Source organism: Syngnathus acus, chromosome 24 (assembly GCF_901709675.1).
Source record: "Syngnathus acus chromosome 24, fSynAcu1.2, whole genome shotgun sequence".
Taxonomy (NCBI): domain Eukaryota; kingdom Metazoa; phylum Chordata; class Actinopteri; order Syngnathiformes; family Syngnathidae; genus Syngnathus; species Syngnathus acus.
In genome coordinates this window covers 1,656,523-1,684,173 of record NC_051108.1, presented here as the reverse complement: position 1 = coordinate 1,684,173, position 27,651 = coordinate 1,656,523, and the positions used below count along the sequence as shown (strand labels likewise).

The 27,651-nt window shown below is 46.4% G+C and overlaps 5 protein-coding genes across 7 annotated transcripts; 4 read left to right on the top strand and 1 right to left on the bottom strand.

Annotated features, from left to right (window-relative positions):
* Positions 1–256: 256 nt before the first annotated feature.
* Positions 257–3,515, top strand: si:dkey-177p2.18 (phospholipase B1, membrane-associated). Its single transcript, XM_037244325.1, has 16 exons — positions 257–403; positions 501–565; positions 681–771; positions 850–908; positions 994–1,061; positions 1,136–1,179; positions 1,245–1,365; positions 1,432–1,483; positions 1,554–1,634; positions 1,718–1,783; positions 1,868–1,959; positions 2,071–2,152; positions 2,285–2,386; positions 2,468–2,563; positions 2,653–2,724; positions 2,798–3,515. The coding sequence occupies exons 1-16, from the start codon at positions 346–348 to the stop codon at positions 2,930–2,932; spliced, it is 1,284 nt and encodes a 427-aa protein (XP_037100220.1). The 5' UTR covers positions 257–345; the 3' UTR covers positions 2,933–3,515.
* A 387-nt stretch (positions 3,516–3,902) lies between these two features.
* Positions 3,903–6,668, top strand: chga (chromogranin A). 2 transcript variants are annotated; one of them, XM_037244327.1, is made up of 7 exons: positions 3,903–4,148; positions 4,228–4,277; positions 4,678–4,771; positions 4,853–4,921; positions 4,997–5,164; positions 5,295–5,605; positions 5,675–6,668. In XM_037244327.1, exons 1-7 carry the CDS (start codon positions 4,109–4,111, stop codon positions 5,756–5,758), a joined length of 816 nt encoding a protein of 271 aa, XP_037100222.1. In that variant the 5' UTR covers positions 3,903–4,108; the 3' UTR covers positions 5,759–6,668. The 2 variants fall into 2 exon arrangements, with proteins under 2 accessions (XP_037100222.1, XP_037100223.1); XM_037244328.1 differs by having other exon boundaries at positions 3,904–4,148; positions 5,304–5,605.
* Positions 6,599–8,480, bottom strand: LOC119117802 (protein LEG1 homolog). Its single transcript, XM_037244326.1, has 8 exons — positions 8,122–8,480; positions 7,887–7,973; positions 7,740–7,813; positions 7,549–7,653; positions 7,357–7,475; positions 7,139–7,280; positions 6,961–7,057; positions 6,599–6,895 (listed from the first exon to the last, which is right to left on the bottom strand). The coding sequence occupies exons 1-8, from the start codon at positions 8,417–8,419 to the stop codon at positions 6,744–6,746; spliced, it is 1,074 nt and encodes a 357-aa protein (XP_037100221.1). The 5' UTR covers positions 8,420–8,480; the 3' UTR covers positions 6,599–6,743.
* Positions 8,481–9,344: 864 nt separating this feature from the next.
* On the top strand, positions 9,345–12,687 carry stx7l (syntaxin 7-like). The gene is made up of 10 exons (XM_037244528.1): positions 9,345–9,581; positions 10,063–10,156; positions 10,248–10,317; positions 10,392–10,482; positions 10,543–10,680; positions 10,846–10,892; positions 11,073–11,163; positions 11,244–11,316; positions 11,688–11,770; positions 11,926–12,687. Exons 2-10 carry the CDS (start codon positions 10,072–10,074, stop codon positions 12,019–12,021), a joined length of 774 nt encoding a protein of 257 aa, XP_037100423.1. The 5' UTR covers positions 9,345–9,581; positions 10,063–10,071; the 3' UTR covers positions 12,022–12,687.
* A 1,019-nt stretch (positions 12,688–13,706) lies between these two features.
* On the top strand, positions 13,707–26,916 carry ccn2a (cellular communication network factor 2a). 2 transcript variants are annotated; one of them, XM_037244526.1, is made up of 8 exons: positions 13,707–13,805; positions 14,912–15,099; positions 19,397–19,484; positions 24,591–24,742; positions 24,818–25,034; positions 25,223–25,477; positions 25,573–25,784; positions 25,897–26,916. In XM_037244526.1, the coding sequence occupies exons 4-8, from the start codon at positions 24,671–24,673 to the stop codon at positions 26,191–26,193; spliced, it is 1,053 nt and encodes a 350-aa protein (XP_037100421.1). In that variant the 5' UTR covers positions 13,707–13,805; positions 14,912–15,099; positions 19,397–19,484; positions 24,591–24,670; the 3' UTR covers positions 26,194–26,916. The 2 variants fall into 2 exon arrangements, with proteins under 2 accessions (XP_037100421.1, XP_037100422.1); XM_037244527.1 differs by lacking the exons at positions 13,707–13,805; positions 14,912–15,099; positions 19,397–19,484 and having other exon boundaries at positions 24,438–24,742.
* The last annotated feature ends 735 nt before the right edge of the window (positions 26,917–27,651 follow it).

Here is a 27,651-nt window from a genome sequence, read left to right as displayed (position 1 = left end):
TTAAATTTATATATAAATTAATAAAACATAGGTGAATATGAAGAAATAATGGTCCATGGATTATTTTAAGGCTCTTGTTGCAAATCACTCTTTAGATCCTGGAAATTAGTTTTCATTTTTATTTTCTTCAATCTCAGCAATTATTTCCGATGTGCTTAAAAATAAAAAACATTCAAGTAAAGCAGATGTTGTGCGGAAAGCGAGGCTTCCAATTGGACCCAAGTAGGTGTCAGTCATCCCTCAGTGGGCAGGGCCTCGGTGCTAAAATGCTGAAAGTGCGATAGTGACTCGCTTGCAGGGGTGCCCCACTGACCGACTTTGCCCCCGTTGCACACCACTACTACTATGGGGTGGCTTTGCGTTGCCGTGGTGACGTGTCTGCTGGTGCCCCGCTGTGTCAAAGGTAAAGTGCTGGAAACCCTGTGTGGTGCTGCTGCTGCTGGTGTGTGTATTTTTTTTTACTCTTATTTTTCCACTTACCAAATCTTTTCATTTCTCAGGTGACAACTGGCGACGGAAGTATGAAGAGGGAACACGACACTACAGCAAGGAAGAACTCAATACGGTACTGTATTTAAATTTCTATTCTCAGTTTTAATGAACAATTGGTCAAAACAAAATCTTGTTGTTGCTGCTATGTCACATTTGATAAGTCAATAACAACAACCACGTCTCTTCAGGAGTTTCCAGAGAAAACTCGTCCAATCGGTTTCAAGCATCCAGCTTTCCTGTGTCCTGATATGAGCCCCTCACCTTCAGCCCCTTCTTCAGGTGGGTCGCTGGCTCTCTCATATATATACACACACACACACACACACACTGCATGATCTTCTTCATCTCCCTTCCTAGTGGAGTTGGTGAGGGCAGGCGATATCAAAGCGGTGGCCGCCTTGGGCGACTCGCTCACGGTAGGTGCACTTCCTGTTTTTGTTTTCGATGCTCCCTGGGCCATTTCATTAGGTACACCGGCATTTTTTCTTCCTTTTCGTGCAGACGGCTATTGGCGCCAACGCCACCACCGTCCTGGGTATCCCCATCGAGTTCCGTCATGTTTCCTGGAGGTACGGCGGGCAGCAAAAATGACATTTAAAATGATTACAACGCCCTAAAATAAATCACGTCTGTCGTCTTCTAGCATTGGCGGTTATGGTTCATATGAAGACGTCATTACTCTGCCCAGTAAGTTTTTTTTATAATCACTTTTGTCTTTTTCAACACTGACTTCCCGTTCTCATGTTTGTCAGACATTATCAAACTTTTCAATCCCAACCTTCTGGGCGCCGCCCAGGGGAAAACGCTTCACGGCATGGAGGCCCACCTCAGGGAAACGGGCCTCAACCTGGCCGGGACTGGACACAACACCTTGTATGTTATGTCCGCCGTGTCGGTTTCCATGGCAACGGCAAATAATTCCCCCTTTTTCCGTGCTAGCAATCTCCCCGGCCAGACGAGACACTTGATTGACACGCTTAGAAGTTTTGAGGTAAGACACAACGGGCTGTGTTGGCTGGTGGTCAAAAGTATTGGGACAGCAGATGCTTGTCTCCCTCCAGGGTTTGAACTTTAAGAAGGACTGGAAGCTTCTGACCATCCTCATGGGCATGAATGATATCTGTGACTATTGCAAAGACAAGGTGCGTCTTCTTTCTGGTGTTATCCATACACGAGTCACAATATCTAATCAAACTATTCCAAATTTTCTGTTTTTTCCTCAAAGGCTCTCTTCTCTGCCGAGAACTTCATTCATTACATGACCGTCTCCTTGGAAATGCTCATGCATGAGGTCAATGAAAGATAAAGTGTTCTGTTTTTGAAATGTTCATAAGATGCAAACAGGTCCTGAAGGTCTTTTTTTTGTTTGTTTTAGGTTCCTCGCATGATTGTTAACGTTGTGCAGATTCTTCCCATGCAGACGCTCAGGGAGGTGCACAAGCCCACGCCGGGCTGCCTTCTCCAGCGGTGAGTGGCATCACCAAACGTCAAACCAAATTTCACATTTGTCTGCAGTTTTAGTTTGAAAGCAAGACTTGTTTCCAGCCAACGGTCTAATCTGACTTGAATCCACTTCAGCTCCTTCTGCTCGTGTCTGATTGAACCAGGGGGCCAGTCTGCTGAGCTACGTGAGCTGGTGGAAATCAATCTGGAGTTTCAGGTACAACCAAAACTTCTGACTAAAATAGCTGATGACTTCTTGAGACTTTATTGCTGGTCTGATAGTGATGAACCAAATTTTATGCTCCAAAGTGAAACCGACAACAGCGTCCGGGTTGACTTCCTTCCACAGAGACGACTGGAGGCGTTGCTACTCGCCGATCGCTTCTTCAGGGACGATTTTGCGGTGGTCCTGCAGCCGTTTTTAAAACAAGCCGATCCTCCTCGCCTTCCCGTAACCCACATCGCAACGCCGTAACATCATCATGCATGGAATTGCCTTTCCGCTTTCTGATAGGCCGGTCTCTCCAAGCAGAGCGGCAAGATCGACATGAGCTTCTTCACCCATGACTGCTTCCACTTCACCATCAAAGGCCACGAGGAGCTAGCCAAGGGCCTGTGGAACAACATGGTCAACAATCTCATGATCGCCATACATTTGGGTCACTATTCCTATTATTGTGACTTTAAAAGCATCGCTCCCTGCTTCTGTGTGCACAGTTTCAGCCTGAGGGGGGGAAGACGGTGGTGAGCAGTTTTTCAGACCCCATCCCCCTCGTCTGCCCACCAACGGTGAGGCTTCATAGACCTGGCGAGGCTTCTAATAAACTTCACTGAGCGAGATTTTCTGTTTGTGGCGTCACAGGAGCATCCGTACATCTTCACTCGACCCCCTTTGGCCAGGTCCGGTCAATGTTCCGGACCCCACATGGCGCCGACGGAGCTCGTCTACTCCCTGCTGTCTGTCCTGGTGGCGATCGGGCGTCCATTTTTTTTGTAGGACTCGTCCCGAGCAGATGATGACAACTTCATTGAAAGTAAGTCTTTTCGCACTGTTAACGGAAAGATCATATTGAAGAAGGACCTTTTTTTTCCAAATTGCTGTAACCATTTTTTTTTTTTCAACTCTACCTTTTAATGTTTTTAAATTGTTTGTGACTTGTAAAGAATCTTTGAAACCGAAATAATGTATTTATAAAGCTCCACTATCGTGACTGTTGTTTGTTTTTAAATGAACATCTTTGTTTGAACGATACACTGTAAAACACACACACACACGACCGTTGTCAAAATTGTATAAAATGATCATGACTAAAATGAACATGTGACTTTTGTTTAATATTCTGACTCACTGATTCCCAGAGCTATGATGTCTGTATTGTGACCTGCTCGCAGGTTCCTTGTTTGCTAGATTAGTATTGTAAATGTGAGCTTTATCATCTGATATATGCGTCTGGCTCCAAACACGGTGCACCTGCAACCGCATTGTCTAACTCTTTGTGCCTGCTGGCTTACATAGAGGTCTTATTATGAGCTTCAAAGAAAACAATATTCATGTTTAAACAACAGGGCCCGGTTGCCTCATGCAAGGCAAACACGGACGAGCCCACCTCTTTTGTCTGCCAGGAAGGAGAAGAAAAAAAAAAAGCCCAACAAGCGACGCTCTGGTCCTCTGTGATGTTCGAAGCTGAGCAAACAGCTCGCTTTTAATGTCAGTAACTAATAAGTAATTATGCTTACTGGATACTTGGACACAACAATGAAGCCAACAATGTACTTTTTAGAAATTATGGTTCAATATTGCTCTGGGTTTAGTTTACCAGACAGTGTAGTGACCATTAACATTGTTTTTAATTTTATGGTTAATGGTTACTGCTATCCACGCCCTTACCAAGATGGTGGCAAGAGCAGGTGCACTGCTGTCGGTCTGACGTCACATCCGGACCAGCATCTTTCTTATAAATAGCGGACTGGATGTTTGAGGAGCTGTCGAGCGGAGAGGCAAAGAGCGACGACGTTGGATCCATCCCCGCTGGAGGACGTTCAGATATTATTACAAACGCTGACGGGATGCGTTCCTAATCCAACAAATATTATTGTGAGATCCAATTTGGCCAAATAAGCGTCTACTTCCGGCGACATTTTGCGCTCCCGATTTCTTTTTTTTTCTTCAAACATGATTGCGTTGCTGACGCTGACTCTCCTCGTCAAAAGCGGTGCGATACGATATGTTTTAAAATTTGCATGATTATAATTACAATCATGCAATTAATTTGTACCATTTTTTTGTGACAGTTTTATTGTTGCCGGTGACTCCGACTGTGCTGGAGGATGACGACGTCAAGGTAGAAAAATGTCAGATTTCAATTACATTCACGAACGTGAAGTGCACAGTAATGGTCACTTCATTAGGTACCCCTGTTCAGTTTTCTTGTATTCATTCATAATTATTGCACAGTATTTTGTCATTTTAACTATACTGTAGTTGCAAGGCGCATGTGGACCTAATCATCTGTCCTCCGGGGTGCAACACACACACAGTGATACAACTCCATTAAGTGAATTGTCCACTGGGGGGGGGGGATGTCTGTTTATTGAGAGGGCTAAAATTAATTAAGCTGATTGAACCTTGATGTTTCTCTACATACACTCACATTCTCTCTCTCTCAATTCCTCTCTCCCTCTCTCAATTTACATCCAAGTTGGACACTTTTTAAAAAAAAAAACGTTTTTGTATCATCTCAGGTGATGGAATGTGTAGTGGAGGCACTGGCAGACGTGCTGTCCAGGCCACGCCCACTTCCTGTCAGCCAGCAATGTCTGCACACCTTGAGGACAGGTATTTGTTTTTCAGGCGTATTTAATAATTCTGATAACTTGATTTGCTGCAAGTTGTTGCATTTGTGTGCACGTATTCCAGACAAGCGCCTCCTGATGCTCCTTCGCCGCTACGATTTCCTGAAGGAGTTGCAAGATGTCGCCACCCAAGGTAGCTTTGTTTTCCCCCCCCTCCATACACAGTCATCAATCAATTTAACTCTCTCACAATTGAATTTCACTCAAGATGAAGCCATGTTAAACGCGCTCGGAGGTCTCGGCGAGCGCTCCATCCTCTCCCAGGAACCAAGGAGGTCAGAAGAGGAGGAGGACGAGGGAGGTGAACACGGCGGAATTTGGACGGCAGGCGAGAAGAGGGAAGAGGATGACGAGCGTGAGGAAGAGGACCATGAAGGTATGCTACACACAAAACTTGAGTAATTTCATTCACACAAATGAAAAAGCGTGTACGTTCAACAAAATAGTTTATTGAAAAGGTCAAAACGTTGCGCACAAGACTGTGAACATTACATCTGTTTTCTCAGAATCAGAAGAATCAGAAGAAAAGAGACGAAATACATCCAAAGAGGAGGAGGACAAGAGATTTGCTGAAGGGGAGGGGATGAAGAAGAGGAGCAAAGGGACTTTGCTTAGAAGGAAATTCAAAGGTGTGGAGAAGGATGGGCAGAAGAAAGCCCCCCATCATTCCAAGGAGGTCTCAGAGGAAGAGGAGGTGAAGAAGAAGAGGAGGAGGGAGAAGAAGACGAGGAACCGCAGTCCAGAGGAAAAGGAGTTGCAGATGATCTCTCGGAGGACGCCGGAGGAGGAGGACGGCAGCGCCGCAAGGAAGTCGGACGTAAGATCAATTCAAATCTTGTTTTCATCTACATGTTAAAATATTCCAAATTTGTTGTGATGTCATCAGGACCCAGAAGTAGAAAACCTCGCCGCCATCAAGTCTGAGCTGGAGAACGTGTCCCAGAAACTCCACAAACTGCGGCAAGGCTGAAGCGCCGACCTCCTTTTGGGGAGCGAGCGTTCTTCTTAGTGACTTTGACTCTCTCCATCTCTTAAAAATTCTCTTATTGTGTTGCTTGCATTTTATTTATATATCCCATTTTGTCAATGATTTACAGTATGAGATAGCGAATCACATTGTCAAATGTGAACATTTTCTACCCATTTTGATTTATAAAATGAGACTTTAAACCAAGATAATAATTTCAATGGCTGTGTAGTTATATTTGCATAAAAGGAATAATTGCAATAAAATCAATATGTTAACACTGTCTAGCCGATTGTTTTTTTTTTTTCATGTTAAAACTTTTTACAAGAAAAATATCACGGGATCATTAAATACACACTCTGGAAAATGTCAAGGGACCAAAAAATACGCAGTAACCTAATGCATGTCAAAATATTGAGTTTGTTTGCTTGGAATGATCTCTATTTAGATGGAGTGAATTTTTGGACGCTCAAAGAAGAAAATTAGAACTTTTACAGTCAAGTGAGAGACTTCATCAACAACCAAAGGTAAGACACATTTAAAATTCAACACAAAATGCGAAAATAAAACTATGAACCAAATGATCCAGAAACCGATCGTGGACTTGAATATTGTTTTGTCTATTTTTGAAGTATTTGTACGTGAAACTAGTTTAAAATAATGAGTATGTTGGCATAAATAATTTTTTGCACATCAGTTGATAATTCAATTAGAACTCTTAAAAAGAAAAAAATATATATACAATTGCTAATTTGCTCACTAAACAGCCACCAATAATGATCTTATATAATATTTAATATACACAACGTGGTGTTGATAATGATAGCACACACTTTTATGACCTAAAGTTTTTTTTATTGTTTGATAAAAGAATGAGCTATTGGCATCCAACTGCTGTATTTTGTTAGCTGTACAAAAAAAAAAAAAAATTTAAAAAAAAAAAGACAGATGTGAAACACATGCTCAGTTGGTGTTTTTCATGGTCCCCTCAGCAGCTTGTGGCCATGCCGGTGAGGATGGAGAGGAAGGAGGTGGTGGCGAAGGTGGGATTGAGGAGGAGTTGCTCCAGCATCTCTTTGCCCTTCTCTCGGGTGGTCACCGAGCACATGGCGCTGCGCCACATGCGCACCAGAGACCCGCCTGCAACGCCACAGTTAGTCAAAAGGCTCGCAGGTTAGTAGAGGTCAAAGTTGAAAAATGCGTACCCAGCATGGTGTTCATGTTCTTCATCCAGGAGAAGACGGTCAGCGTGTGGTTCTCCTCCTGAGTCATGTCAGCTATGTTGGGTGCTTGGTCGGTCTCCTTTTCATCGAGCCAAATTAAAAAAAAAAAAGTTTTACAAGAAGAATGGAAGCAAATGGAGTAAGCCAGCCCTTCACCGACCTGCAGGATGCGTCCCGGCAACGGTGTGAGGAACGTGACAGACTTCTCCAGGGAGGACTGGAAATTGGCCGCCGACACGTAGTCGGCCGAGCTGAGCCAGCTGGAGGCGAAGTTCACCTCAGGGGCGGAATAAAAGGTCTGCCTGAATGTCGGGAAGGAATTGGAGTCAGCATTGCACTTAGGAATTTGTTCGGCTCTTATTGGAGCTTGTGATTTACTTGGCACTGCAGGCTGAGGCGGCATTCAGCGAAGCCATGTGTGCGGCCCAGTAGAGACCAAGGATGGAGTCTTTCTTCTCGTTCTCGGGCAGGGGGGAGGCCGTGGAGGCCTTCAGGCCCTTCGGACGTGCAGACACAGAGTGAGACCCCGCCCTTCAAATTGAATCTTATTGTAACACATGCGCTACCTACCTGGAAGAAAGCGTCCCACTGAGTCATCACATCGGGGTAGCTTGTCGCGCACTCGGCGTAGGTGGTGCAGTAGCCCACTGTGGCATCGGATCCTTGCATCTGGACCTAGCAGTGTAGGCAAAATCTTACGATTTAACGACCCGATAAAGGTAATTCACAGATTTGTTGATGATATAGGTTTGAAAATATACCTGGACTCCTTGACCGAAGAATCCCTGCTGGGCGGCGGACAGGAAGGGCAGGACAGACACAAAGTGGTTGACGCCTGGATGACCCAGAAAACCGTTTATCATCTGGGTACGTTTCGCTTGTCGTCATGCATCGGAGTCGTTACTTACAGCCCCACCAGCTCTGGGGTGAGATGCACACGGTATCTCCGCTTGCCAGCCCGCAGGTTGTGGCGCCGGTTGGGTCAGCCAGACGGCCTGGAGAGTGCAATGCAGAAATTAGGTTAATGGGAAATGATCTTTTTGCTTGATCGATGGTTGGTCTGTTTGGGTTGTCTGAGCCTTCATCTGCGAATGATTCTGGATAAGGCATTGTGAAAAAGGAGGATCGTCTTTGTAAGCCCACCTGAGGTCTGCATCCATCCAAACTGCAGGGGCAGGCCCCAGAGGGGACTCTCAGTAGCACCGGCGCCCATGGAGCCCATGAAGGAGTCCGTGCTGGCGATCATCAGCCTGTACAAGCTCATGCGGTGCAGGAAGTTCCACGGGTCAGGGGTCACGATGCCTTCCTGCACCGGCAGGTCGCTCATCTGCGCCGCCGTCTGGGACCACATGATGGGCGCGCCATTGTCCAGGATGACGGCCGAGTAGGCGGCAGACGCCGCCAGAACCAGGAGGAGGCAGGAGGCCGTGAGACGCTGCATGGCTGAAGGATGGTCGAGAGCAGAAGACACTGGACCGACAGCGGCGATGCAAGTTTTTGTACTCGTCTCGCAGATGTTATCGCACATGTCGGGCCATGTGACGTGTGGGTCAGTGGACCTGACAGTGAGATAAGGGCTGTTTGGACAAAGAGTTCAAGACTATTGACATGATCAGTGGACACTCTGTACTGGATGAGCCTGAACTAAGTCTTTATTACTCCTGCGGCAGTAGATCAGTTTGATACAATTAAGTTCCTTTTTTTAATCTCTGCCAAAGAGTTGACCCTATCATTGGCATGGCTAGAAATAGAAGTTCAGTAGCCCACTCTAGATTACACAAACGTCATGTTTGACTTTCCATGGGGATTTCTAATTGCGTTGGTATCAAAAAGTGATTCAAAAGTGGCTGTGGCATATTTGGAAAAATTATTATTGTTGAAATGTGTGCACATTTGTTACAAGGGGGTCACACTCAAGCTAACACTTTTTTCCTCTGCATTATGTTACCATTTCAAAAGACCATAGTCCTGTAGCATGTATGAAGATGTACAATGTAGACCAAGTATTGTGCAAACCAGTGTCTATGCCATGTGACTGCATGTGTGTCCAAAAACAACAACACAGTGAGGTACGTTTTCCCCCAGAATTTAAAGACAGTAAAATTCTTGCTATTGTGTTATTGTGTGTGATGATCAGCACTGAAATTCATTCAGTAAAGTCACTCAAATTTGTTTGGCATTGTACGGGGATACTCAATAAGCACATGTATATAATATTAAGGCAAACAAAATTATCCCTGGAAACGAAAAAATGTTTTTCTCTCTTCTATTACGTGCGTTCAAAAGCAAAACTTTTATTTATTTTTATAGCGTTACAGCGCGCTCAAATGACGTCACGCACGGGGCGTGACGACACCAGGAAGTAGCCAGCCAGTGTATCCGTCACCTAAATTTATTTCAAGAGCACAATCGTCCTCATTTTATGTTATTCCCCCCACATTTTATTCAGTGCGTTTAAAACATATAAATGAAACAATAGATATATATTTTAAAACCTTTTTCCATCTACTCGTGATTTGTCACGGGGCCCTTACGTCACGTGTCAAGGCGGGTCGACATCAGGAAGTGTCCCGACGCAACTCTCCTCCTCAACCACCGCTAAGGTTAGTCAAACTTTTAAACACCCTTTCGCTCTTTCTCCCAACTAAACACAACCTTTAATGTAACACTGAATTTGTACATAGGACTTATAGTTGTCGTCTTCTTGGAATGGGCGGGGCTGGTGCTTAGAGACGAGGAATGACCACGAATGTCTTTGGGGGTGTTTTTCCCTGATGAATTCACATTTTAAAATGGCGATAACCTAAAAAAATGAGTTACTATAATATGGCTTCGTAAGTCCTAGAATTCGACGTGCTAATCGGTTGAGCGTTTGGCATAAACGGACGTCTAAAGCACGTCGAAAACAAGTCATCCATGGAACGTCCGCCCTCTTGTTTTTAGCCATCCCTGAGGCTCATTTCCGCATGTCACCACTCCATCTGTTTTGGAGCATTGAAATAGTAAAGCTGGGCGCTCCTTTTTGTGACTTATTTCAGGAAGTACAACAACGTGTCTTTTTTGTACTACTGTGTCTCCATCCAGTTCTCCATCATGGCCTACCAGGCTGGCTTTCCGGAGGAGCCCAATGCTTTGGTTCAAATCATTAGCTCCAACATCCAGAGACTCACCCTGCTGAGTAATACAAACCCACACATTTGACTTGAATGACATCATCTGACAGTCGCATTAAACCCACATCATATCATGTTCCTGACAATTATGTGCAGCTTCCGAGCTACAGAGGGCGCTGTCACTGCTTGGAACCGATCAGGACAGCAACCAGCTGCAACTGACGCTGTGAGTTCACGCGATACTCGGTCAAGTTTTAGGGATGAAAACTCTTGACTGTGACTGTCTTGACTGGTCGCCAGGCAGCAGAACCAGCAACAAGGTAACCAGCTCGCCAAGGAGACGGACCGGCTCATGAAGGAGTTCAGCGCGCTTCCTGTGGGCGCAGACCAGGTACTGCTGCTTTTATTTTCTGAAGAGAAATACTTTGGCTTACAAAATGTCATTTTTCAGAGGCAGAGAAAGATTCAAAAAGAGCGTTTGCTCAACGACTTCTCGGCGGCGTTGAACACCTTTCAGAAGACGCAGCGGTTGGCGGCCGACAAAGAACGAGAGTTTGTGGCCCGGGTCAGAGCCAGCTCCAAGGTGTCGGTGAGTAGCTTGGACCAGCAAATGTGCCTCGTTGCGGTGAGGAAAAGCCCCAGTCTGCATGGCGGCCGTTGGCATTTCCTCTCGTGCTGTCACTGCTACTGTTTGGCACTGGTGGCAGAGGTTCTCATGTTTGCATTTTGTGATCCTGTTTACCTTTTTCTGTAGGGTGGCCAGCCTGAGACTCATTATGGAAGTGTCACCCCTTTCCCAAGGTAGCGCATTTGTTTATTTGAACTCCATCGAGGTTTTGTTTCCATTCAAGAACCCTCTGAATGCCTAAATGCATTTGCAATAAAGAGGAAAAAATATCATTTTTAAAACACAATAGCAAATTTGTCAGTTCTACTTTAAAAATTTCAGCCAAAAATGACAATAAACTTGCATTGCTGCAGTGAGATGCAGGTGCAGGACCAGGATGAGGCCGTCAGCGAGGATGATCTCCGGTTGATCCAGGAGAGAGAGTCATCCATCAGGCAGCTGGAGGTGTCCAACACGTCAAACACAAATACTCGACAGTCAGTGTGAGCATTGCGCGTTGAACTTGGTCATTTTCTTGTTTGCAGTCAGACATCACAGACATCAATGACATCTTCAAGGACCTTGGGACGATGGTGCACGATCAAGGCGACATGATTGGTAAGCAGCATTTTTTTTAATTATATCATGGTTAAATGAGGATTTGTATTTATTTTAATTTGTTTTCATTTTATTTTGGATTGGTTTTACTTATTTTATTTATTTATTTGTAGCATTTGTCCATATTCGCGTCATGTTTGAGCTGGAGCCTGTCCCCACTACAATTAGGTGAAAGGCCAGTTACACAACCAACCACATTCGTTCCTATGGCCCATTAAGAGTTTCAACAAACCTAATATGTATGCTTTTTATGCGGGAGGAAGCACGGCAACATCAAAGTTGTGCGTCCACCCAGATGTAAATAAATGAAATAGATCCTACGCAAGCAAATTGATCAGCTCCCCTTTCCTGACCCTATGTGTCCTCTGCAGACAGTATAGAGGCCAATGTGGAGAGTGCAGATGTGAACGTCCAGAGTGCCACACAGCAGCTTGCACGTGCTGCCGACTATCAGGTAAAAGAGATAAGCAATGGATCATTAGGAGATGAGCTAGAGGTGTTCAAAGAAAAAGAAAAAAAGCATTGCGCAACACGGTCGATGACCCTGTCAGCTCCCTATCTAGCAAGAGTTCCCTCGCAACATTATTCATCTTTTTTTTTTCTTTCAAGCGGAGCTCTCGGAAGAAGATCTGCATCCTGATTATAATCCTGGTCGTCGTTGCCGTCGTCGTTGGCCTCATCATCTGGGGCGCCTCCAAGCAGTGAGTCCTCCTACTTCGCACCCCTACCGACGCTTCACGTCGTCTCCTGCTGCCAAGAAATGTAAAAGCTCAACGGCCACTCGATTGGGTATGCACACACCAGCGAGTCAGAGTCAATGCGATAAGAGCTGAAGCAAACATTTCTGTCACTGATGAACTGGAATGGCACCGGTGGTGCGGCACTAAAAATAAACCTGACAATGGTGTTCCACTTCAGGCCTTAAGGTGGCGGTAATGAACATTGCCAGACACAACAACAGATTCACCAAAACAGAGAATTGCCATATGGGCAAAAGCAAGATTTTTCATGAAGCTCTTTTATTTTCATTCCATTGACTTTGTGCAGGTGGGTCTAATTTTGTTGGCAATCATTCTATGTGCAATCCTCACAGTTAGTGCTGTTATTCCACAATTTGGCTAAACTCAGCTAATTTCTAAGCATAAATTAACATAGCATGGTTTTAAGTTAAGATTTTTCAAGAAGGTTATATTGTGGAGTGAGACGCTTAACATGAAGTTGCTTTTTCTTGTTGATATGAAGGAAGCTAAAAGCAGTCATCACAACATGGTGAGTAAATAACAGATCAAAATGTGCATGTATATTTTTTTTTTGTAAATGACAAATGTGCTGCCTCCCATGTGCCCATTTTATTAAATATATCTTATCATAGCGGCGTGAGTCGTTATTGGAATGGTATGCAAATTGAGCTGCCGTGACGCCGCCAGTACAAGAGCACCAAATGAAGAACATGGTCAGGTAATTTGTTGTCTTCATATATATATATATATATATATATGGTATATATACTGCATGTATTTTAAACTTGCACTACATACATCATTGCAATTATTGAACTGTGTTGCACAAGGTCAACTTGTCAATGGTGTCCACGCGGCACGTCCTGATTTCCGAGACTACTTAAGTCAGCAAAAACGTAACTGTTGGCTGATGGCCTATTTCATTTTGAACACTTCTCTGCAAATATTTGAACAAATTTAACAGATTGAAATCCATACACTTAAAAAAAAAAAAAAAAAAAAAAGTGGGCTAGTAACGGAACCTTGTGGAACACCGTTGTTCACCAGGCATTGACAGTCAATTTGATGTGACAATATGCGATAAATGTACATAAATAATCATGTCAAGTTGAATGTGGGCTTGAAATTTTGGGTTAAAATCGAAACAACCGTTTAGTACTAATGCCGTGCGTCATCTTGGCGCTGGAAACGGGCTGCCACGTTGGGAGATGAGATCAGGGGGACTCGTAAACGCCAGGCGAGTCATTGCGTCCTTGGCTGGCGGCGAGGTGGAAGTAACAGGTTGGTGACGCCCGGGAGGAAAATGTTGCCTTGGCACGGGCACAGCTATGGAAGAAGCTTTGGCCGACCCGTCCAGGTGTGAATACATCATCTGGACCGCCAGGAGGTGCGACTGCCGCTTCTTTTGGAATGTAGCAAGTTGCTGCAAAGAGCCCAGCGCATTTTTCCTACGACGTACTTTTTCCCCGAGAGACTTAACAAGGTGTACACTTTGAGCAGTTTAATCGTTCACCTTAAACAATCCATGACGTTCCAGATTCATCGATTCATTTGCTACTCAAAAGGAAGGAATGTTCTTTTGAGGATTTAGTGCAACTTTAAAAAAAATGTCAAAGCCCAACTTGTGTATCACTGAGTGCTCATTACAGAATTTGCCAAATGAATCATTCCCATGACGACGATGATGATGACGCCATCGTTTGACAGTTGCACTGCTGAGGACCGGCTCACGTTCACGCAGGTGTGAAGGTAAGGAATGATGCTTATTTCCATGATTAATGGAAATTAAACTTTGCTCCACTGAGGTCATCTCAACAGTTGAGGTGACACATTTTTCACTTTTGCCTCACCTCTTTTATTTTTTTTAAAAACACATGTTTATGTACACTATGGCAATGTTATGATAGCATCAAGTGGTGATGGGTGTTCCTCCCAGCAGGGGGCAGTAGTTGAATAGCAACATGCTGCTATGAAGGCCTATGGTGCATTATGATGCTATTTCATTAGCCCGTCTAAGGCATTGATCTAGGACACCAAAAAAAAAACCTTAATCTGTTTTTCTCATTATTCCTTTTGAAATGTAATGGCTGTATTTTAATAGGTGCCTTTCTTCTTTTCTTTCATTGCATTGCAACTTGCCAGCAGTTGTAATGAAGACCCAGATGTCCAAACGGTACTATTTTTAGACGTTATTAATGAAAGCCTGCAGAAACCGTTAACTTGAGCATGCATTTATTCCGTTAGTGCATCAGCCTCCCAATAAATCCCAGTTGTTGATGTACCTGCATCCTCAGAATTCCTTGCGGTGGCCCAGGAATGCCAACTTTGACTTCCAAAATATTTTTTCTCTGTCATGTACTCTCGCTTCCCCAAAAGAAATATTTGCTCATAAATACAGATGAGCTACAGCTGGCAATGGCAGCGTGTACACAAAGTTAAAGACGTTGAAGGTTAGCATGGGCCCACAGAAGCGTTGTGGCTGCTCCAGAGGCTTCTGTTGGTCTTAATTTAGCAAATATTGATGTTTTCCTCAATAGGAAGTAGCCTGCCAGGTCGCGAGGGATGTGACTGGATGTTCAAGCCGCTTCAAAGTGACACTTTTAAGCCAAAATACACTTGAGTGTACTTGCTTATGACACAGAACGTCGAATGAAATTGTACAGAAAGTCTGCCAGTAGCCATTTTGGGTGAATTCCCATCTCTGAGCTTGTCCTCAGTTTTGGGTTAACAGCTTCCATATCGCAAGGCCGGTGTTTTTTTTTTTTTTTTTTTATGTGGCAACAAAAAGGTCTTCAAATAATCAGTTTGCGAGTTTAAATGTCATCTGGGTTGAAACGGGCCTCCTATGTTTGCAGAGAGTGGCGTAACCATGGAGGAGAATTGCGGGGAGACCAACATGACTTCGCGTGACGCCACTCGCGTTGCAACCTGCGTGACCAACCTCGCCGTTGGTGGGAAGGAACCATGGCGGTAGCTCGCAGGTGGCCGTGTTGTTCTTGCGATGAAGAAAAAAAAAAAGGATGTGGTCGGACCACACATGCAGGTACACGCACACCAAATTTTTGCTCTTTGTTATCGTGTTAAATAGCAGCCGGAATTGACACTGTAGTTGCATCACACTTTTTCACTGCGTTCACTCAAGGTAGTTTGACATCTGAGTCGGACAAAGCTAACAAGTGAAAGAGCGTCTCGGAGCGGCCCGTCCGGGTCAGAGGTTAAAAGGGGAGGGGGCAGAGACTGGCAAACGGGACGCCGGGTGGCGGGGTGAGGAAGCGGCGTTTACTCGCAGCGGCGTGAGATGTTCGTCACACCTGGTGGGGGCTCGGATGACATTTTTCCCTTTCTCAGGCTGACGTGCGCGGATGCTCTGTTTGGAACATGAGAAAATGAAAAAAAATAATCATAATTGAATTTTTCTAAAAATTAAAATGCAGTACAACAGTAAAATGTGAGAAATAGTTACTAAGAAAATACTTGTGAATGGGATTAATTTTTGGCATAGGTTTAAGTTGCTTCTGGCTAGGCTTAATGAATGAATTCACAGTAGCTATTTGTGTAAACATGACTTCTGGTAAGGATCAGCGAGTGTTAGTATTTTGTGTATTCCGGTAAGATTAAAAAAAAAAAAATCATCTTAAAGCAGGACCCGGTCACTGGGCATTTCTGGGTTTTTTTCTGCTGTGGACTGTTTAGTTTGACCCCTGCAAGTTATAAATCTTGCGCCACATCAAGCAAGGCTCTTAATATGGACTTTTCTTTTTACGGTGGCCTTAATATATCCTTCTCCTGTTTGCCAGCCGCACATGCCTTTCGTTTAGCAACACAAACTTTCGCGCATACCTGACTGGCTCCCACTTAAAAAGCATTTTCAGCTTGGAAATTTGGCTTTATGTCCACTTGAATGTTTTGCTCTTTCGGTCCTGCGCTTGGCGAGATTTTTATTAGGGTTTGTTTTTTTGCTCACGTTGGCCTTGGCGGAGGCATGCAGCGTCTCGTGTGAATGTGAGTGGGCCGTTTATAGTGTTGTTCTATGTCTGATTCTACTTTCCGTTTGACTCGGTCAAGAAACCAAACAAATAGTCTTCTTTTTTGAGAAGACAAAAAAAAAAAAAAAGCCACAAACACCCGCCGACATCTTTTTTTGTCTGCACTAAGAAAAATGGTACAGCCGGCAGACTATGAAGTAATAAAGTACCTTTATTAGCTCGTCTACGCAAACTATCTTGTGACTAGTAGTTCAACAAAAATGTGTTATCGGGTACTTGCGGAGGCTGCCGATACCAGCTACTCGGTTTTTGGGGGGGGCCTTAATGACTTTGTTCTCATTTTTATCATACTATTGACTATAGATGCTAAGGCCTGACCAAAAGGAGTTCCTTACGTTACATCAACATAGTTCATTGGTGCCAAGAGTCCACTAGATGGCGCCACAGCAATATTTAATTTAATTTAATAGGGTTCCCTAAAAATCGTGGATCACTTGTTGGAAACAAGCATTACGCAATGCATATTGGAACAGTCAGCAAACAGCTTGACGGTTTTAGGTTATGCCGACTTCACACGGCAGTCACGGAAGAGGAAATGTTTGGCATCCTGAATATGGAAATTGGAAATTACGAACGAGGTTATCCATCTGTTTGCATCTGGAGCAAATGTCGCATCGACTGACTGACGTTTCCATCCGCCGATGACATGCTGGAACGCTGTTGGCGCGTTGAGCGGCGTGACAGACATTTCGCAGTTCGAGTCGCTCTCGTATTATATAATTTAAAAAAGCCAAGCGGGACACGGGCCCTCAATCGTTTGCCTGTGGCCGACTTTTCCACGTTGATGAGAGGCCGTGTTGTTCGCGTGGCTCTCGATCAGACCGGTCTGAACTGCCCCTCGCTCGGGGCAGGGACCATCAAACGATATTTTTAATCAAGCGGTCAGAAAACTATTGCGCAAACATTCTAAAGTAGCTTAGGTCAACAGCGTCGCAGAACCTCCGTTCTGTTCGCTGGAAGGACGGAGCGCGGCGCCAAACAGGCCCCTCTTTGTGCCGGCGTCCAGCGGCCTCACGCCACAGCGCAGCGCTCAGGAATCCTGTTTGTTTTCTTTCAAATTTCTCAACCCGGCCCAGCGCGTTTTAAGGCGCGCATCTGTGTTTGCGTCCGCAACAGTGCGGCTCATTGAGCATCGGCTCATTTAGAGGGCGAGGGCCAAAGTTGACAAGCTTTTCAAGTGGCGCGTACATAGCGGCCCGTCGACCTTTAGCTTGTGTACATCTCGGGCCCCCTGGCAGCTTGTTTGTGTGGCAAACGCAGCCAAGATGAAAGATCAAGGCAAAATTTATACGCTTGTTCTTTGTCCAGGAGCTCATCGACTTTTACCTTATGTATACGTCCGGCGGCATGTTGAACTGAACACTAACTGGGGGAGGGTTTATTTAACCACAACGGTCGTGTTGTGATAGTTGAAGGCCATGTTCAGTCCAAAGAGTCTCACAATTTCAAAAAGTCAAATCAAACATCTGCAGTTGCTAATGCTAACGCCATCATTGCTGACTGGACAAGACTTTGCTCTATCCATGTTTTGCAGAAGAATGTCTGGCAAATCATCATCACGTTTATGTAATAGTTTCTTCTGAAAGCACAGCAAAGGATGACACAAGATTTCCAGAAAATGCCTGATCCATCTATGACTCTTGTGCATATTTTCGAGATGAGCGATCCCTCTGACAGCATCACATCGCCGGCCAATTAAAAACATGTGAACATGCCGACCGACGCTTCAAACAAGTCAACTCCACTTGGCCAGTCAAATTCTGAAACCAATAACAGGCCCCAAATAAGAAATCTTAGCTCAAGATAAATGTTCAGAAATGTTACTAAATGACACCCGTGTCCATCTAGCTCCTGCCACTTAAATATTTCTCCCCCGAGTGTGACATGTTTCTAACCCTTTACTGCTCCATTTCCAGTAAGCTGAGGAAATGCCTTCGCTGGGCCCGGCCCAGTCAAATGCCACATACAGTATAAAGGCGTCCCCTTTCCCAATTGGGCCGCACCTGCGTAAACATAGGCGGCTGACGAACGCTGAACGGCCGTCCTGCCAGGGGCAATAAAGCAAACATACCTGCCAACGTGATCGGACCAGAATACGCTCGACTTTGAGCTCGATGTGCTTTACGCCGCCCGAGACACTGCGGACTTTGAATTGACTGCGTACTTTCAAAAAAGCCAGCAGATTTTTTGACACATAAGTGGGGGGAAAACCAGTCGGGAAATTTGTGGGATAATTGGCTCGTGTCAATTATCGAAGTGTAAAGGCGTGAGAACAGGTCCTCTGGAGACAAGCTAGGCTTTGAGCGAAAAGCTAGCGGTTGAGACGCGCAAACCGGCCGAGGCAGACAAGGCCTGGCATTCACGCGGCGTCACACAACACCTCGGCGTTGCGTAACGCTCGCACCGCACTTCTCAATCATGCCAGCTATACCATGAGCGTGATGTTTTCGGACGCCGGGGACTTTGGCTCCAAAGCCCCAAGTTCTCACTTTAGACGTACGAGGCGCGGCTGATTAATGTCTTTTGGCACGGATTGGGTTTAAACTGCACTGGCTAAAAATGTACTTTGAGCTATATGGCAACAACGGAGTGATACAATATCCAGCGACCTTACTGTTAACCCCAAAATATTCTGTTGATTCAGCAAATTACAACTTTGTTCCTTCCTCGGCGCCACCTTCTCGGGTGCTGATGGATTCATGAGCTAATAGTGGACAAGCCAAGTAGTCTTTACTTGAACACAATTTTTAGCTTCATGTAGCATAGCTAGCGATTTGAAGCAAATGTAATAGTCGTCGTATATGGAATCTATTTTGGCGATGATTCAAATTAGGATTGTTTATCCTCGGTAGTGGTCTGTCATGCGTAAACATCCCCAAATGGACAAAATGGGTCACCCGCTGCTCGTTTACCACCTCGGTACGACATATTAGCTCATGTCGTGAGCGCCCTCGAGGTCGGATAGGCGTGTGAAACTTTTGACAGCGAGCTGAGCGCCGCCGCCGTCCTGCGTCATCACTTCCTCCTCACCTCGCTGAGGAATCCGCCGTCCGTCTCGTTGCGTGTTGTTGCGAGGGCCGCCGTGATGGCTCAAAAGTTTTTTTTCCCACTGCCAGTCCGCAGCAGACGCTTCGGAAGCAGAAAAGAACACTCTGTTACCTTGAGCCATATTGGATTTATGTAGCTGGAGATCCATGTGTAAAAAATAGACTTGAGGTCACTCCATGCTTTTTGTTGTGAGTAAACAATGACCAAGAATCGAGTAGTCAGTCATACAATGAAATGTTTTCGCAGAGTCCCCCGAAGAGGTGACCCGCCGTGACCTCCCCGGTCGGACGAGAGCGGTGACTCGGACGGCACGAGGTGGCGATCCAGGTTGAGCGTGAGTGTTTGGCCTTGCAGCTCACACTTACACGAGGGAAAAGCCCAGACAGGGAGGGGTCCTTTTTAGGCACTCTGCTGTTAAAACAAAAACAAAAAAAATCATACTGTATCTGGAACCAATTATAACAGCATGGGAACGCCGGTTTCAGTTTGATGCAATGTTACCCGCGTAGATGAATGACTTCCACATACGTCCAAGACAATAAATTTTAAACATTTTGAAAACAATATCTTTAGTGGTGCCTTTCCACTTTGAAATAAATGGAAGAGGCTGCGTGGTCACTTGTCGACTGACGTCATCAAGCCCGATACTTTTTGCGCTCCCAAAGAGAAACGAAGTCTCATGAGGTCACTTTCCATTTCCATTGTTGCGAGGGCAACTTAATAATGGGCTCCAGCGCAACGCTGGACCTTGGACGCGATAATCTAAACACTCGAACCTCGAATGTACCCTCGTCCGGCATCGGCGGGCTTCCATAATAATACATCCCGACTTGCGGTTGCAACTTCCTCCGTGCTCACTGTGGGTCAAATCGCGCAAAACAGCTTGTCAGTAATTAGCACGTCCACTCTGAGGTCGAAGCTAACGGCGCTCCGACTACTCAACGCTGGGCGAACGCGACATGAAAGCTGCGATGACAGAAAAAAACAACGCCTTTGATATTTGAGGAATGTTAAGGTGAAAGCGTTGGCACGGCCTCGATCGAAAACACCTGTGAAAAAACAGCCCGTTTGAACGTCAACATTGACCTTGGCAGCCGCAAAGACAAAAGCAGCGCCGAGTGATTTAAGGCCGTGTTTTCATCCAAGGCCCTTACAGGAAGCTAATTAGCTCAGCTATGCAGTCGCGCGCCAGGCTAATGCGAGGACGGGGGGCTCCATGTTCTTGCTGGGAAGCGGCCGCCTTTAAAGCAGCAATATGCATTTGCTTCAAACGGCCGCGTGCTCGGATGTGGTCCGCATCGCCGCAAGCTGAGTAAATTTACCGGAGCTGCCAAGGCTGCGAACTGGCAGCCCAGTTGATCGCTTTGAAACCATCCCGACTGTAAATATGCCCTATGCGTTTGTAGTACTGAGTCTGGCACCGACCCAAAATGTGTGAAAGGTGCCACCGCCAAGTTACAAAACGTTGACTCCTAGTTGAATCGATCATAACAAAAGTCTTGGTGTGAGTGTTTGATGTGAGCTGGGGCACACAGCAGCCCCTAGCGTGACTCTGTTCGCATTTGTGTTTTACTGCTTGCTTCAACTATGGCTCTCCTTTTCCACATTCAAGAGCATTCCAGTAAGTCAAAAAAAGAATTATGGACCACCTTAGACCACTGTACAGTTTTTTCCATTTCCATTATTTCCTATGGTGAAAATAGCATAGCAGCCCTGAAAAGAATGTGTTGGCCCTTGAGAGATTACAGTGCATCTGTGGGTGGCAACGTGTGCGGGATCGACCTTTTGCTATATTTAGAAACCTTCTGGCGGGGGTCACAGACACCGGGTGACCTCGTTTTGCATGTTTAAGTTTGAAAACAGCGGGACGCTTCCAATGGTTTCTTGCGCGTGTGAGGTCCAGGAGAGGAAGTATTACGCGCTCAACGCGGCGTCTCGGTTAAGAAACCCGAAAGAAAGGTCAGTGGAACAGGCAACGGGTCCGTCCGGGACCCACACGACGGGGACCACCTGACGGCAGCAGCTGAGGTGTTTGTTGAAAGAGGACCAGATTGTCGTCCCGCTGTCTGCAGCGCCGATGCTAAAACAGAAGTTTCCAGTGTGCCTTAGCAGCTAATCCCCTTCATGTTGTTGTCCACATGTGTTGCCATGCCTTCTGCGTCTATTGCTAGTGTCCACCTGCGGGACGCCTTCAGGGGGGCGGGGGGGGTCGTGCTGGTTTTCATTGCGGGTCACGTCACGGTTTTGGTTGCCCTGTGGGGGGCCGGGCCGTGAAAACTGATTGCTTTAAAAAAATTGTAATCTCGCTACTAACTTGAGGGTTTGCTGGATTTTATTTTTCATGGCTTGTTTTGAAAAAATCTGGAGCTTGTGAAAGACACTTTGTTCAGTATGGTGGTGTAAGTGATATCGCCTCCCTTGTTAGTTGGCAACAAAAAGCCCCCCCTTTGCCCTTTCCCTCAAAAAATGTGCCTAGCTAAATGATTTATGAGGAAGCATTGCTCCGAAAAATGCGCCGAGCGTCCAAGTTACGTCCCGGCGGAATGGAGATGCTTGGGGTATATAATATATCGCCGTCCATTAAAGTGGCGTAATTCAAAACGCAGCCCGAAGAAGAAAAAAAAAAAAGACGGCGGCTGGGGTCTCATGCATGTTTCCAGTCTGGATGTTTTTCCAGCCGGCGAGCCTTTAAATAGACACCGTTTCCATCTTGACAATTCATCTGCCCACCAACACCTCCCTCGACATTATTATAAGCTGAACCAATCACTCAACTCCGCTCCTCTGTTATTACTTTCCATCCTCGCTGAGTGTTTGTCATCTGTCAACAGTTTGGAATTAATCGTTGGCCTTCGACACAGTGCGGCGCCTCGAGATAAGCGTGACGAATATTGAGCGACTCCTTTAATGCCGCTTCCGGCTGGAGACAAATTTTGATAATGACCCTGAAACATTGGCAGCCCAAAAAATCTACCTAGCAACAAGAGTGAACTTATGTCGCCTGCGTAAGTGTTATGTGTCACGGCCGCATTCCGCCGTCTTGTTTACAACCGCGAGAGTTCAGAAAAGTACGACGGCAGGTAAAGACATTTTGAGAATTGACGCAGCGGCGCGGCAGCTTTTGACCAAGGCCGCGGGAACATTCCTCCGAGGGCTCGCCAACCGCCGCTAACGTAATATATAGCTCAAAACCGAGCCGGGAGCTGATAAAATGTGGAGACGCGTTGGCACGCGTGCGTCGGACTTTCTCGACGTCTCTCGGGCCCGGCACGGTTCGTTCCAGGACACTGGACTTGTTTTGATTTCGAAACATTTTGCCTGTACTCTTGACTGTACGTGCAATACTGAAGTCAACATTCTCATTCTGTCCTGGACAGATTAGATTGACATAGGAACACACTTAGAAAGGCATTCTGAATTCTGATTGGACAAAAAATAAAATCATGCTGATATGAAAAGTGGGAAAGCCTCGAAATGCGCAGGCCGCAACACAGAAGCCTTTCTGTAGTGACGGCGTCATTGATGACATCATCAAGCGTGGTGTGATGGAAGCACCCACTCAGGGGAACAAGAGGTGCACTTTCCACCCTTTTTTTCATCAACCGACCCCCCCCCCCCCTCCTGGCATGGCACCACCTGTCGACTTCACGGGTGCCGGCTACATTTAGCCAGCGCGGTGACGTCACACGATGATCTAGACGCGGTGGGAAGCAACCTTTGCGCCGATTATTTGCTGCTCTCAGCACTTTGACTGCTGCCATTGAAGAATTATTACTTGTACAGAGAGAGCTCCACGAAAATTCAAACAATGCTCACAGCGATGTGTCGTGTTCCTTTAAACCGACGAGATTATCTCATGCTGAACTTTGCACGTAACAGCTGACATGTTTTCGACGGCGTCTGCTTTCGTCCGATATCCTCGGCTTTTTGTCTTCCTTCTGTGCCCATCCAGTGTAGAAAGAGAGAACATCTCCATATTAGGGAAGGAGCAGACGCCCTTATATGGCAACGCTTCCTGCAAATAGTAACAAGACTGACTGCTGGCTCTCCTCACACATTCCTGCAGCTCCAGGTTTCTTTTTTTCTTTTTTCTCTCATTTCCGATGTGCTAGCTGGCCGGTCGGTCGGCTGGCTGGCCACGGAGCAGGCCTGTCTTTCATAAGAGTCTAGCCTGGTGTGTGATCCCCCCCCACCCCACACCTAAAAAAAAAAATACACAAACCCCTGTCTAGCCTTTTTCCTCAAGTACTACTTAAACCTGGCCCGGGTACGCTCTGCACCTGGTCTTCTCAAGTCGCACCAAAGCACATTAGGCAGGTGAGCCGAGAACAAGGAAAGTTATTCCCGACAATACGGCCTCGCTGTACTGTACGTCCTCGCCTCGCCTCGCCTCGCCGCGGCTGCATTTTCACTTAAATTCCTCCCTGACCCGCCAATTGTCCTGACTGAGGCGAGCTGAAAAACAGAACATCCAAAAGTTCATCTTGTACCAAACATACTTCTTCTGTCAGCTAATACACTGACGAGGCACTTTTGAAGTGGACCGCACGTAAAAAGGAAAAAAACATGCACGTACGGACGGGAATGTTAATCCTATTTATGGTTTTGGTTTGAATGTTTTGAAAGGAGTCTTTTTATTAGTAACGGCCAGTGAGTTAAAATATGACATCAGGCCTTGATCATTTTTAAAAGTAGGACAAGGCGAGATCATTAGCGGCCACTACGAGTGGAAATGGCTCTCATCTGAGACTTCAAAGATTCTCTGTAGCCGTTATTGGGACCGCAGAGCGATAGCGCAGACGTCCCAAACCGCCTGCGAGCGCGTCGGAATGATAAAACGACGTCAGCCATCTTAACCATGACGCGGGCTGACAAAAATCCCTCCAGACGCAAACCGCACCGTCCTAGAGTCCAAGTCCACCTTTTTGATGGTTCTCCAAACCCCCCCGAGTTTTTCCTCCCCCGCCCCTTCTTGTTCATTCATTCATGCTCGTTTCTGCCTTTTCATGTGGCCGCCTCTTTTGAAAATTCATATTTATAGGCTTTGTATTTGTGAAGTCAGACTTGAGGAATTCCCAGTGTGGGGTCCCGGGCCTCCTCTGAGCAGACTTCCTGTTCCAGATGAGCGAGAGTTTAGAGAGAGAGTGAGCCGGCTGTTGTTTGGCTAGCCCAGCCTCCTCCTCGTCGTCTTCCTCCTCCTCCTCCTCCTCCTCCTTGCGTTCAGACGGCAGGAATGTGGGATGTCTGGAGTGGGGGTCAGGAAGCCAGGAAAGAATGCCAAGTATGTCCATGTTTGTCCAGGGCTGCCCCCCCGGCCTCCCGCCTTCCCCCGACGGTGACGTTTCTCCGCCGAGGGCCGAGCGCTATAAAGGCGGCAGCGCGCTGCCGCTAGAACTCAGAGCGAGATCGACCCGAGCTAAAGTCTAGCTTTTACCTCCAGAAGCGAGGAGACGCCGACAAGAGATCAACTCGATCAAGGAAAAAAAGGAAGACTTACTCAGCTGAAGGAAGAAACTTTTGATGCCATTCAAGATGCCCGCCATGAAGAAAGTGACATTGCTGCCTTTTGTGTGCGCCCTGATCTGGACCCTGGTAAGACCTTTTGCTATTTTCATTCACTCGTTCCTTCGACCGTTCGTATGTTTGACACACGTATGTCGCCTTCAGGCTGCCGGTCAGGAGTGCGGCGGCTCGTGCTCGTGCCCCTCCACGCCCCCCGAGTGCGCCCCCGGCGTGAGCCTGGTGCCCGACGGCTGCGGCTGCTGCCGGGTGTGCGCCAAGCAGATGGGAGAGCTGTGCACCGAGAGGGACGCCTGCGACACCCACAAGGGCCTCTACTGTGACTTTGGCTCGCCCATCAATCGACGCATCGGAGTGTGCACAGGTGAGACGAGCTTATCAAGCTGCACTGTGAGCAACTCGAGAAGATGATGTACAAAAGTTTTTTAAGTGTGGCAGGTCCAAATGACCCCATTTTAAGTTGATTCGACTTTTCTATGCCAACCTTCAATTTATTCGACTTGCCTTTTGCCATGTTTTATTTGACCAATGGGATGATGTTTGCGTTTGCAGCACGAGAGGGCGCCACCTGCGTGTTTGGAGGAATGGTGTATAGAAGCGGCGAGAGCTTCCAGAGCAGCTGCAAGTACCAGTGCACCTGCCTGGACGGGGCAGTGGGCTGCGTGCCCCTGTGCTCCATGAACGTGCGCCTGCCCAGCCCCGACTGCCCGGCGCCCAGACGCGTCAAGGTGCCCGGCAAGTGTTGCGAGGAGTGGGTGTGCGATGCCCCGCAGCACACAAACACCTTCATGGGCTCCGTCTTACCCGGTGAGTCTCGGTTGATCCGATCCCGCCTGAGCCGCTTCCTGTTTGCGCGCCGTCAGCTAATCTGGCTGTTTTGCCTCCTGTTTGGTTGCGAGCAGCTTACCGCGAAGAGGAGACCTACGGTCCCGATCCGTCCATGATGAGGGAGAACTGCTTGGTTCAGACCACCGAATGGAGCGCCTGCTCCAAGACATGCGGCTTGGGCGTCTCCACCCGTGTCACCAACGACAATCGCGAGTGCCGCCTGGAGAAGCAAAGCCGCTTGTGTATGGTGCGCCCCTGCGAGTCCCATCTGGAGCAGAGCATCCGGGTCAGTACTCCATTCCAAAGGCCATCTTTGTGATTTTTTGCAACCTTTAAACAAATGAGTCAGTCATGTCAACATTGATTCCAAATTGAATATATTTTTCTTGCTTTCTCAGAAAGGGAAAAAGTGCATCCGCACACCTCGCCTGTCCAAGCCCATGAAGTTTGAGATCTCGGGCTGCACCACCACCAAGTCGTACCGCCCCAAGTTCTGCGGCGTGTGCCTGGACGGCCGCTGCTGCACCCCCCACCGAACCACCACGCTGCCCATGGAGTTCAAGTGCCCTGACGGACAGGTCATGAAGAAGCACATGATGTTCATCAAATCGTGCGCCTGCCACCACAACTGCCCCGGTGAGAACGACATCTTTGAGTCCGTCTACTACAAGAAGATGATGGGCGACATGGCGTGAGGGAGGCCCGGCCGGGAAAGGGCCCACGCCCGCTTTGTCACTTGAAAACAGAACTCATCTCGCAGCTCCCTTCGTATATACACAAGCCTTGTTTTTGTGCTTGCTTTGTCAGAGTAGCCACGCCCACTTTTGGTGTCGCGTGTATTTGTGCGTGCGGCTTGGTGCACTTTGCTGCCCCTGGGAGAGATTCCCGCACTAGTAATAATGTGGACAACACGCCCCGTCCATTTTTTTATTTTTTTATTCTTGACCTCCCCTCTCAATGAGGCGGGTAATGACTCCCCCGCCCAGACAGGTGAATGCAGCCCACCACAGCCGGGCTACTGTTCCCCTTCGTGTGTGTGTTTGTGTGAGTGTGTGTGTGTGTGTGTGTTAGCACAGGCCTCAATGTGGGCCCTGTCCAAAGGTCAGCGTTTCCGTCCGGACGCAAGTGGGCGTGAGTGACCACGGCACTGAGAAGGATTACTAGACTGGAAGAATTGTTAGTTCATTCCAAGCAGAAACGTGTAAATGGTGTATATATTTGTACAGTGTAAGTTAATTTAAAAGCTGTATTTGTTGTGTGCTTTTTCCAAAATGTATCAATAGTGGGTTTTTTGTTGTTGATTTTGTTTTGTTTTGTTTGGACGACAGTATTTTTTAATATTTTATTGAGCAATGTGACAAATTGTTACATGTTTCGCTTTGTAGCTGGAAATAAAATTGTTATATTTTTTATACAAATTCACGTCCCAGCCTTTCTTTCGACTCAAAGGCAAAAAATCTCATGACTCATTTGCTTTCTCTATGTATTGCACTGCACACTTGAAATATTTTTTAACATACATTATAGGTCAACAGCGACCCCTAGTGTATTGTTAAAAGATAAAAATGTAATGTAGTTTAAAAAAAATTAATTCTCTCTTGAAACTAAATCAACTTTGAAACGCATAACCTGCCTAGAAACCCAACTTTGAAACCATCAGCCCTAATTCAACTTGTTAGCGACAGCGTGTGTTTTGTAAACAACAAACAGCGTGGTTGTAAACTCGAGAAGTCAACGCCCTTAGAATAACTCTCCATAAACCTTTGGCCTTTACCACGGCTGCTGTGTGTAACCATGACGTCGAGATAGCATTACATCTACGCCAGGGATGGGCATTAGGTATGTGTATTCCGGTTCTTTTAAGTGAACTGAATCTTTAGAATCATTTCACTCAAAAGAGTCGTTCAAACGAATCGTTCAACGAATCGTCCCCCCCCCCCCCCCACACACACACACACACTTCAATGGGCATTACTGACACTTACTGGTTGAAGTTATATGAAAGTTAAAAAAGAACGAATCACTTAAAGAAGTGATTCGTTCACTATCGTTCTTTTGAACGAATCGTTATATGAAAGTTAAAGAAGAACGAATCACTTAAAGAAGTGATTCGTTCACTATCGTTCCTTTGAACGAATCGTTCACGGACGAGC

Coding starts and splice junctions, on each gene's coding strand:
- LOC119117802 (XM_037244326.1), bottom strand. CDS start 8,419: ATGCAGCGTCTCACGGCCTCCTGCCTCCTCCTGGTTCTGGCGGCGTCT. Junction 7,974..8,121: donor TGGATGGATGCAGACCTCAG/GTGGGCTTACAA, acceptor TGCACTCTCCAG/GCCGTCTGGCTGACCCAACC. Junction 7,814..7,886: donor ACCCCAGAGCTGGTGGGGCT/GTAAGTAACGAC, acceptor TGGGTCATCCAG/GCGTCAACCACTTTGTGTCT.
- ccn2a (XM_037244526.1), top strand. CDS start 24,671: ATGCCATTCAAGATGCCCGCCATGAAGAAAGTGACATTGCTGCCTTTT. Junction 24,743..24,817: donor GCGCCCTGATCTGGACCCTG/GTAAGACCTTTT, acceptor TGTCGCCTTCAG/GCTGCCGGTCAGGAGTGCGG. Junction 25,035..25,222: donor ACGCATCGGAGTGTGCACAG/GTGAGACGAGCT, acceptor TTGCGTTTGCAG/CACGAGAGGGCGCCACCTGC.
- stx7l (XM_037244528.1), top strand. CDS start 10,072: ATGGCCTACCAGGCTGGCTTTCCGGAGGAGCCCAATGCTTTGGTTCAA. Junction 10,893..11,072: donor AGTGTCACCCCTTTCCCAAG/GTAGCGCATTTG, acceptor GCATTGCTGCAG/TGAGATGCAGGTGCAGGACC. Junction 11,164..11,243: donor CATCCATCAGGCAGCTGGAG/GTGTCCAACACG, acceptor TCTTGTTTGCAG/TCAGACATCACAGACATCAA.
- chga (XM_037244327.1), top strand. CDS start 4,109: ATGATTGCGTTGCTGACGCTGACTCTCCTCGTCAAAAGCG. Junction 4,278..4,677: donor TGGAGGATGACGACGTCAAG/GTAGAAAAATGT, acceptor GTATCATCTCAG/GTGATGGAATGTGTAGTGGA. Junction 4,772..4,852: donor TCTGCACACCTTGAGGACAG/GTATTTGTTTTT, acceptor CACGTATTCCAG/ACAAGCGCCTCCTGATGCTC.
- si:dkey-177p2.18 (XM_037244325.1), top strand. CDS start 346: ATGGGGTGGCTTTGCGTTGCCGTGGTGACGTGTCTGCTGGTGCCCCGC. Junction 1,960..2,070: donor CCGGGCTGCCTTCTCCAGCG/GTGAGTGGCATC, acceptor AATCCACTTCAG/CTCCTTCTGCTCGTGTCTGA. Junction 2,387..2,467: donor CCGATCCTCCTCGCCTTCCC/GTAACCCACATC, acceptor CTCTCCAAGCAG/AGCGGCAAGATCGACATGAG.